Source organism: Harpegnathos saltator, unplaced genomic scaffold, assembly GCF_003227715.2.
Source record: "Harpegnathos saltator strain DR-91 unplaced genomic scaffold, Hsal_v8.6 scaffold30, whole genome shotgun sequence".
Classification (NCBI taxonomy): Eukaryota; Metazoa; Arthropoda; class Insecta; order Hymenoptera; family Formicidae; genus Harpegnathos; species Harpegnathos saltator.
Genome location: NW_020230095.1, coordinates 246,733 through 257,201, shown reverse-complemented (window position 1 = coordinate 257,201; position 10,469 = coordinate 246,733). Strand labels below are relative to the sequence as shown.

General features: G+C 37.2%; 1 protein-coding gene, 1 long non-coding RNA gene and 1 pseudogene across 2 annotated transcripts; 1 reads left to right on the top strand and 2 right to left on the bottom strand.

The window, feature by feature from the left end:
• Positions 1-852: 852 nt before the first annotated feature.
• Positions 853-1,658, bottom strand: LOC112588820 (uncharacterized). Its single transcript, XR_003113072.1, has 2 exons — positions 1,455-1,658; positions 853-1,380 (listed from the first exon to the last, which is right to left on the bottom strand). It is a non-coding gene; the product is annotated as an uncharacterized LOC112588820 (long non-coding RNA).
• A 56-nt stretch (positions 1,659-1,714) lies between these two features.
• On the top strand, positions 1,715-2,140 carry LOC112588819 (hippocalcin-like protein 4). Its single transcript, XM_025299959.1, has 2 exons — positions 1,715-1,897; positions 2,014-2,140. Exons 1-2 carry the CDS (start codon positions 1,742-1,744, stop codon positions 2,056-2,058), a joined length of 201 nt encoding a protein of 66 aa, XP_025155744.1. The 5' UTR covers positions 1,715-1,741; the 3' UTR covers positions 2,059-2,140.
• LOC112588818 (vesicle transport protein SEC20-like) lies at positions 1,908-10,469 on the bottom strand (annotated as a pseudogene).

Sequence of the window (10,469 nt, the reverse complement as noted above, 5' to 3'; positions counted from 1 at the left end):
ATATTACATACCATATTATACATATTTCTAAGTAGAAATTATATTAAAATAATTAAAAATGTACGTATATTCCCAATGAGCAAAATGGTGCAAATTGAGCGCAAATTTGCAGCAAATTCGATCAAAACTTGATGCCAAAACTATATGCAACTGTGTCCTTTTTAGGATTGTGTTTTGAACGTTCAAGGCTTGATGCGGGGCAACTTGCAGTAAATTTGCAGTAAAAACCGCGCAAGTTTTTGTAGCGCATAACTTAGCACCAAATAAGCACCAAACATCCAAGTAGAGAACACTTGCGCACAAGAGCACACGAGAGCAAATTGGCAAGCAAGATCCGCAGCAAGCCTTGCACTCAATCAGCTGATCGAGATGGTGTGGCGACGTAGCTGGTTGGGTTTTTAAATGGCTCCTGGACCTATATATTGCTAAATTTTAATTCAATTCTTGCATTTAAAAAGGGAAAGGGTGTATATAGATGAACATATATTTGACAAAACAGACTGTGTAATTTGATTATATAAATATATTCATAGATAAGCATCACGATATTCGTAATTATCATTATTTACATGAAACGAAAGGTGAGAAATGAAATATATCGGTGGGACAAATATTGACTTGTGTATTCTGATATAAATATTTTTACACCTATAGGTACTATTCTGAATTTTGAAATTTTGACTACAAATTCATAATCAGCAATTCTAAAACTTTAGTAAAACGTGAATTAGACGCAAATTATTTCTAGAAAAAAGTCAGACACGAAAAGGGTTAAGTCACATTGCATAGTTTTATGTTATGACTACGAAAGAAATATTAGTATTACAAAACTATTCAGAATTCTTATTTCTACTTTTCACTACATGAAACGAGCTAACACGCGCACGGTAATCGTTACATATTACAAGAATTTACGAGAAAAGATTACAAAAAAGTATCAAAACTTGCGACCAATTTTTCACGCGTCAAGAGAATACTTAGAAGAAAAGATCTCTTTCTCATTTCTTCGCGAGAAGTTCGCGACATCGCGTTCTGAATTAACGTTCGCTCAAATATTTTCAGCTAAGAGTCCCGTTTTTTCGGGACTGACGACGATATGGTCCGCCGGCGAAGATGCTGCGCAAACAGTGTGACGCCTGGCGATTTGAAACCCGCATACGCCAAAAACTGTTCCCATTGGGCGACCCAACCAGATACACGCAAATCGTCTTCCACAGTTTCGATAAGGACGGCGACGGTTTCGTCAGCTTCAGCGATCTTCTGGATGCCACAGCATCGATCGTGAACGGCATGGTCGATCAGCTTTCTTGGATATTTGGGTGAGCAGTAATCGCTGTTAGTAACGGATTGTCTGATTCCAGGTTCATTTTCGAGCGCAACCTGAAAGATTTTTATTTCGTGTTAGTTAAGAAGTTCGGTTTGATTTTCTGTAACTTCTTCGGGCACAGACTGACCACTTTGTACTTTTTTCTTGCTGTTTAATGATGGCTGTGCAGAGAAAATTTACATATATAATCATTTTTCCTCGGAATAATACTCAAAGTTAAAAAGTGACATTTAAAAATGTTAATATTAGTCGCAATAGAAATTTTACTTGATTATTGGATATTTATTAAATATTTGATCACTAATACTTATTGAAGTCAATAATCTCGAATTATAACATGCGAAATACTCTCTGGATTTACTTTTCATCAGATTCTACGATCTTGATGGAGACGGTTGCATCACGAAGCGAGAAATGTTGGTCATAATATTTGCGATTTATGAGATGGTGCAAGACGCGCAGACCATCCAGCCCGCAGTTAACATCCAAGTGGACAAGTTCTTCAAGAAGATGGACGCAGACAGAGACGAAATAGTCACCAGGAAGGAATTCATAAACGGTTGTAAAAATGTACGAGCAATTAGTTTCCATAGCATCTCGCGATACGACATCGTTATTTTAATGATAATGAATAGTAGAAACGTGTATACATTTTGAAATTTAATAAATATTTTATCTTCTTACAGGATACCATTATATACAACCAGTTGAGTTTATTTAATAAGATTTGATGACCGAATGAAAACGTCCTTCAGAGATTAACGAGCAATTTATCTACACACGCGTAAAGTCATTAAAATACTTGTAAAGCCCGTGTCACCCGATTTCTCCTCTTAAATAGTACATACATTTTCTATGTCATTTATCGTGAGAATTCCTGCGCAATATGTTACAGTCGCGATATCACCGTAAATGATCAGTCCATTTCATTAATATCACATACAAAGGGCTTTCAGACCAGTCTCTTTTGTGAAATGTAAAACATGCAGGCGAGGAAGAACGCGAAGGCCAGTGCAAGTAATACTTTATCGGTGACTTCGCATTTACCATATTTTCCTAAGAGCTTTCCCGATTGCACTATCACTTGCTGTTGATGCTCCAGCTCGTTTCTCGTGTTATCAACTTTGTCAGAGGATGTTACTGAAACAAAACAGCAAAATCGGTAGAATCGTAATAATTATTCTTAAACAGACAATATATAGTGAGGCGATAATAATAAATAATAATTTATCTAACAAAGAGAAATTACATGGTGCAGAAGTAATCCTTGCGGTGGTAACGCTTTTTTTCAGGTGATTCCCAAGATTTGAAGGTCATCTTTGTTTTTTTTAATGGAATGCTGTTTCTGAATTTATTTCTCGATAACAGTTATTAGAAGAAATACAACAACCTATAATAAAGAACGATTCAAAATCAGTTATGATACAAAAAAACATTTTAATAAATTTTATTACATTAAAACATTTTATTTAAAAAATAATTTAGGAAAAAACGATAAAGGATTTAGATTTTTAAAGCTTAGTTTATTAGAAAATAAAACTTTGCTACTATAAGACAATTGTTTCAGTATATTTTCTGTTAAATATTTTTCTATTCTCATATCTCATATATTCAAGATATTCAAGATAAGATAATAGTTACTGCTTCATTCTGCATGATAGATATCTAATAAATTCCATATTTTTATGAAATGATTCAAAAATATAGTACGTACACAATATGTCCAATGTATCAGCACTTCTCTGAGTTGTCTCAGCTAGATGCCTTACGATGCTGAATAATTTGTCTGTGATTTGGCTAGAAGAATCTGTCAAACTTTGTTTGTCTCATCGTTTACGAAGAGCATTTTGCCGCTCCTCTGGTAGAGAGAGCAGATTCTCCCAAACTAATTTATCTATGACACAAGTGCTAATGACATTAGCCTTGCGAAAGACCGCCAAGAACACATTTAATTGCTCCTTATCTCAACAATGGAAAACAACTGTCTTCTTCTTCTCATTTGGTTCGGTTTCAGCGACAGACGCTAATCGCTCTATGGAGGATTCTAACACTGCAATTTTGGTCCTACCTTCAGCATTGAGTTCGTCTAACGCTTTGTACAACCCAGTGCATTGTTATATGTCCTTCATAGAAAATACATGGTGATTTGTTATTTGCCTTATCATTATAATATAATTCCTAACATATTATTTATTATTGTAAACATGATCCTACTATTTATTATTGTAAAACATGATGTTAATTTTCTCTTCTTCTTTTCTTCTTTTTCCGGAATTGATGTTAATCTAAAGTTGAGATTGAGGTTATATCTCATAGTTTATGACATAGAATCACACATATATATACATATATTTACTTGTATTAAAGCGTTCACTTGAAGATGATCCTTCACAATATTCTGACATATTAGTTCTACCGTGTAATTCTCGGAATTCATTTATGTGTAAATTATTTACTCCTACGTGTCACTCCTCTCTGTATGCTACGTGGACAACAAAACTCTGGGGCTCAATTATTTGGTCTGTTCTTTTCAGCTGCACTGCGGTCACTGCGGAACTAGTGCAATAAGTTAGAATGAGACAACTATATTTTTGGTAATTATTCAGTTTAGCCACATCATCTCCGATTTTGATGAAACTAGGCTCATTCAACGCGTTTTTGCAAAACAAACAATTTTTTTCTGTAGCAAATCGTCGCTCTGCCTTCCGAAGCGAGATATTAAGCGTTAAAGCAGATAACAGTTTAAGTTATGAATCCTGTCAGATGGATTGAATGTAACAACACGAACAAACTGCACGAAGTATATGAGCATCACCACACACACACACACACACACACACACACACACACACACACACGCACGCACGCACACACACAGACACACACCACAGACACACACACGCACGCACACCACACACACACACACACACACACACACACACACACACACACACACACATCGAAGGGGGTGCGGGGGGGCCTTCGACCCCCCCACCCGCACCCCTCCTCGATGGGTGGAACTCGCGTCCGTGGAAAGTCGCAAACTCACATGTGACACAAAGTCATATTGTTCTAGGTAATTATTTAGAAGACGGGCCTCACCTTGGATTTCGCTCAAACTCACCTATCTTGTATTTTAACGTGTAGAAGCCGAATCTGCAAATCTAAAAATGGTCGCTCGGCTTTAGTTTGCGAGAAATAAATAGTTAAAAAGTGACACATGCGAGGTTAGGAAATCTGTCATGTCGGTAATACAGAGACTTATGGATATAACTTTCAAGGCGCAACGAGAACGAGGAAGATGCGGGAGGGGGATATGTAACAAATGAAAAAGTCTCAAACATGTATATACATGCAGTACCACATATGTACACACACACACACACACACACGAGAGGTGCAAGGGGCGCCTTCGGCCCCCCCTTCCGCACCCTCCCCGTCCTCGTTACACGTGGAAAGTTATAGCAACTTTCCACGTGTAACGAGGACGGGGAGGGTGCGGAAGGGGGGCCGAAGGCGCCCCCTTGCACCTCCCGTGCGTATGTGTACATATGTTGGTACTGCATGTATACATATTTTGAGCCATTTTCATATATTAAACATATGAATTTTTAGCTCATGTATCAATGGTTATTTTTGTTGTGTAATAACCACTGATACATGAGCTAAAAATTCATATGTTTAATATATGAAAATGTCTTTGAGGAGAGGGCTTCGCCCCTTCCCAGCATGTACTATTTTACACTTTTCGACTAAAAAGAACAGACCATAAGTCTCTGTATTACCGACATGACAGATTTCCTAACCTCGCATGTGTCACTTTTTAACTGTTTATTTCTCGCAAACTAGAGCCGAGCGACCATTTTTACTTGCAGATTCGGCTTCTACACGTCAAAATACACAAGATAGGTGAGTTTGAGCGAAATCCAAGGTGAGGCCCGTCTTCTAAATAATTACCTAGAACAATATGACTTTGTGTCACATGTGAGTTTGCGACTTTCCACGGACGCGAGTTCCACCCATCGAGGAGGGGTACGGGTGGGGAGGTCGAAGGCCCCCCCGCACCCCCTTCGATGTGTGTGTGTGTGTGTGGTGATGCTCATATACTTCGTGCAGTTTGTTCGTGTCGTTACATTCAATCCATCTGACAGGATTCATAACTTAAACTGTTATCTGCTTTAACGCTTAATATCTCGCTTCGGAAGGCAGAGCGACGATTTTGCTACAGGGAAAAATTGTTTGTTTTGTAAAAACGCGTTGAATGAGCCTAGTTTCATCAAAATCGGTGATGATGTGGCTAAACTGAATAATTACCATATTTTTTCTCACTTTAACTTATTGCACCAGTTCAGTAGTGCGGCTAAAAAGAACATATTACTTAAAAGCGTACGAGATATGTCGCATGCGACAATTGTCACCTGTGACAATTATCGCATGCGACTCGAGAGCGGTGTTGTCGTTACTGTCAGGAGACTCTTAACTAATAGAGAAAAAGCAATAACAAGAGCGGGAATTTTTCTCCACATGACGATTAATAGAGATGGATACAAAAAGCAGATATAATATTGATAGATATGGAAGCAAGTAACTTACTTCCATAGATGCATCTAATGCTGAAGATCTTTTTGGATGATGGTATTGCTCTACGATATCAATAATATTGTCAGCCTGTCTTCTAGTTAATCGAAATAATTTTATGAATTGGTTTTCTAGAAGTTCAAATGGAACTTCTCGGGTTCGGAAATGTCTCCCATTTCTTTGTACATGTCTTTCTGCTTCAGTAAGCATATCAGCACCAATAATATTTACTATATTGGCCATATTAACCAACTTCTGTAACAAAATTATTTAAGAGTATACGCTCGAACAATGTGTATAACTAACTGGGATGTTTCCAAAACTTACCTTATTCAAAATGCAATAACATAGACAACAATATAGGCTATGTTCTGATATTCACTGCCAATACTGAAAATATATAGTTTATGAAAATTTATAGTTTGTGTCACGTAAACTATAAATTTTCAGCGCTGGCAGTAAAGTTGGGTAGATCCAAACTTTTGAAGTTAGGAATTAAAGCTTAAGGCCGATTTCTCTCAGTAATAAATAAGATAAGCCAATAAGAAAAATTATTTAGGCACATGTACACGTTTTCACGCACGTTTCGATCTGATTTGGCAAAATGTCCGACAACGAAGAATATGTTGCTGACACTGCTCAGGTAGAACAGAAAATAACGATGACATCAAAATATATCAAAATGATGAGAAAAACTCTTTTTCTCATCATGATTCGGTCCTTTTCTTGTCATTTCGATGTCATCATGATTTTTTATTCTACTTGGGTGACGACGAAGTTTTAATAACAATTATACAAGCAAATCCCTGTTTGTATGCAAAAGATAATAAATATTGGGTGAGTGCAAAAGTTCGTGCGGAGTTTGTGAGTAAAAGTCACACAGTGATTAGGCAAACAAAAATCTTTATTCAATCAATGATATATTCTCCATCGTTTTCTATAATCTTTTCCCAACGTTCTGGCAGCATACGGATGCCTCGATCATAAAAACTGCGCGGTTTAGATTCGAAGAACGAAGAGACGCCGTTTTTTAAGGCCTCCAAAGAGTCAAAGTTTTTTCCATTTAAATAATTTTGCAATGACCGGAACAAGTGATAGTCAGATGGTGCGATATCAGGATGCGTTAAGACATCCCATTTCCGGCTCTTCAGTTTGCGCAGCGTCTTTTTCGAAACGTGTAGTCTGGCGTTGTCGTGATGAAAGATGACTCCCTTGCGATTTGACAAAATCGGACGTTTCTCTTTTATTTCTCGATTCAGATTGGTTAATTGGCGACAGTACTTGTCCGAATCAATCGTTTCGCCAGCGGGGAGAAGCTCGAAATAGATTACCCTTGCAATCCCACCAAACAGAGAGCATCACCTTCATCGGGTGCAAACTGGCCTTTGGCATTGCGTCACCATGCTCACCTGATTGTTTCCATGTCCGTTTGCGCTGAACATTGTTGTAGAGGACCCATTTCTCATCGCCCGTCACTAGTCGATCCAAAAACGACTCGTTATTGAGCCGCCCGAGTAAAGAAACGGCTGCAGAAATTCGCTTGATTTTGTTCTTCTCGGTCAGCAAATGGGGCACCCATATATCGAGCTTCAAATCGAATCCCATCTTTTTTAAACGCCGAAAACCGTTTGATCAACCGACCGGTTGATCGGTCAACGTTTAGTGCTGTAGCAACTTCTTCTGTTGAAATTCGCGGATTATTGAGCACTAAAGTACCCAAAACATCGTCATCAATGTCAGAAGGTCGACCAGAGCGTGGCTCGTCTTCAAGGTTAAATTCTCCGCGCCGAAATTTAGCAAACCATTTTTCCACAGTTCATTTAGCTGGTGCTTCATCCTGATAAACATCCTGAATGTTTTTTACGGCTGCAGCAACGTTTATTCCCTTCCGAAACTCGTAAAGCAAAACATGCCGTAAATGCACCTTATCGATACTCATTTTTAAAGTGATATTTCTCGAAGCAGTTTGTATGAAAACAAATGATTTTTTTTTTAATAACAGCTGAAGACGTCACCTTTCCAACGTTATATAATATGTAGATGGAAGTATTAATGACAACACTTTACGACGCTTATAACTCCATCTATTGAAACTCCGCACGAACTTTTGCACTCACCCAATATTATAAAAATCACAACATAAAGAAAATGAAATGGGAAGTGATTGGTAAAGCTTAGACTAAATAGCTAAAAGCTTATTACACCTATTGTAGACCCGGCCTAATGAAAACATATAATAAGCACAAATTAAATTAAGTAAGAAAGAGATATGTATTAGTATAGTATAAGGAGGTATTAAATATATGCTTGTACCTTCCATCATTTTTGCCAAGAGTTTCATTGTACTTAACACCAGTCCAGCAGTCATCTTTAACCCTTTGCACTCCGTGCGTTTTCTTATCACTGCCTACTCTGGCAACTCCGGCAACACTTTTGCAGTGGAGCGTCTGGGAAAGAGAAATTTTACTTTGAACGGAAAAAATTACAAGTACTTGTAATTTTAAAAAGCAACTAGAGATATTGATGTTAATACTAGAATGACTCCACAGCGGAGCCACCGGAGTTACGAAATAAATGATGGATGTCTCCACAGCGGAGCCAACGGAGCGCTAAGGGTTAAATTCAATTTTACCTATAGTTATAAAATATTTAATATAGAATCAGGATATATGATTCAAACAAAGATGAATTTTATTGGTATAAGATTATTTTATAAATAATAATTTTCTGCTGACCAACATATAAAACTGTAGGTCTTTGCTTTCGTTGATTTGGAATAGATACCTTACAGCGATTTCCAATTTTACATAGACTGACTAAACGTTCTTCTACCTCCTCACGTTTTTTCTCTTCTTTTTCTTTTTTTTTTCGTTTCTACTCTTTTCCTCATATCTTCTTCATTATATTTTCCTACTTTGTTCTTCTCAAGAAATGCTTTGACAGTATCTACAATATAAAACATAATTATAGATATTTACCTTTTCACCCAAGTGTGGAAATGATACGTGAGATATCCTTTTAAAATACTATTTCCACTTTGCAGTCTTCAGAAAGAGATGGACGAGATGAATCATCAGTTGCAACGAATGCACAAGTTAATGTCCCACCGCATATATTTCATTTCTCGCCTTTCGTTTACATGTAAATAGCGATAATTAGGAATATCGTGATCTTATATGTATATATGTTTGTATAATAAATTATACAGTCTGTTTTGTCAAATATTTATTTCTATATACACCTTTCTCTTTTTAAATGCAAAATTGCAATTAAAATTTATCAATATACAGGTTAGGAACCATTTAAAATCCAACACACGTCGCAACCATCTCGATCAGCTGATTGAGTGCAAGGCTTGCTGCGGATTTGCTGCCAATTTGGTTTCGTGTCTTGTGCGTAAGTGTTGCTCAGTGTTTGGTGCTTATTTGCTGCTAAGTTATGCGCTGCAAAACTTGCGCGGTTTTTGCTGCAAATTTGCTGCAAATTGCTCCGCACCAAGCCTTGTTGCACATTTGGTGGCAGTTTGCCAGCAGAATTTGATAACATAAAGTTTATTGCAAAGTTGTTGCATATTTGCCATCAACACTTGATGTCAACTCTTGCGCGGAATTTGTTCGCTCAGGTTTGGCTATCTGGGATAATATACTAAAAAGGACAATATCTAAACAGAACCATCAACAAAGTTAATAAAGATAACATCGTAACAGCATGATTACACAACAATACATGAAAGGATTCTAGGTAAGCAGAAAGCTTTTTTTCACTCTTTACCTTCATTTCCCTGTCTTCAAGACTTTTCTAACCAAATCGTAATCATGTTTTCCCTAACTTTATAAATATAACTAAAGAGTTTGAGGTTAGGAGGTTAGGAGTGGGCTGGTCTGCACATTATGCCACAGTAAAGTTTTATCCTATCTCAGTAGCTTTAATTTCATCTCAATTATTGCGAAGTCTAAAATCTAACAAATACTAGAAGAATCAGTGGACAAAAAATATTTGTATGAAAATAATTATCAATACCTTCAATGGAGTCATTTTCTTCCTATTTTCAAGCACAGTCGAATCACGTCGAAACATAAATAGTGATGATATCACTTCCGCAACATAAACAGTGGCTGCGTTCAGCAGAACAAAATGATCAATGAGTGCTTAATGATTCTCGCTCCTGATTGGTAAATACTTCTGGGTCATGAAGAATATAAAAGAATGCTCCAATCACAGACAATAATCACTAAGCGCTCACTGATCATTTTGTTCTACTGAACGCAGCCAATAATGGAAATGTGGAAAATCCATTTTCTTGTGAATTCTTCTCTTGTGGAACTTTTTCGATATTAATAAATCTGGCACACAATACGCGGTAACATTTCCCACGAGGCAGAATTCATTCATTCATTCAATATATGGCACTGAGCAGAGTTATTATATTATAGTTATTATATTATAGTCTCCAAGATCAATAATATGCGTAGTTACGGGAAACACATCCAACCGCCGCGGTGGCGAACAAAAGACTCTCCGCACGGCAGAGGTTTACGCGGTAGCAAAACGATGTGCTGTTTTG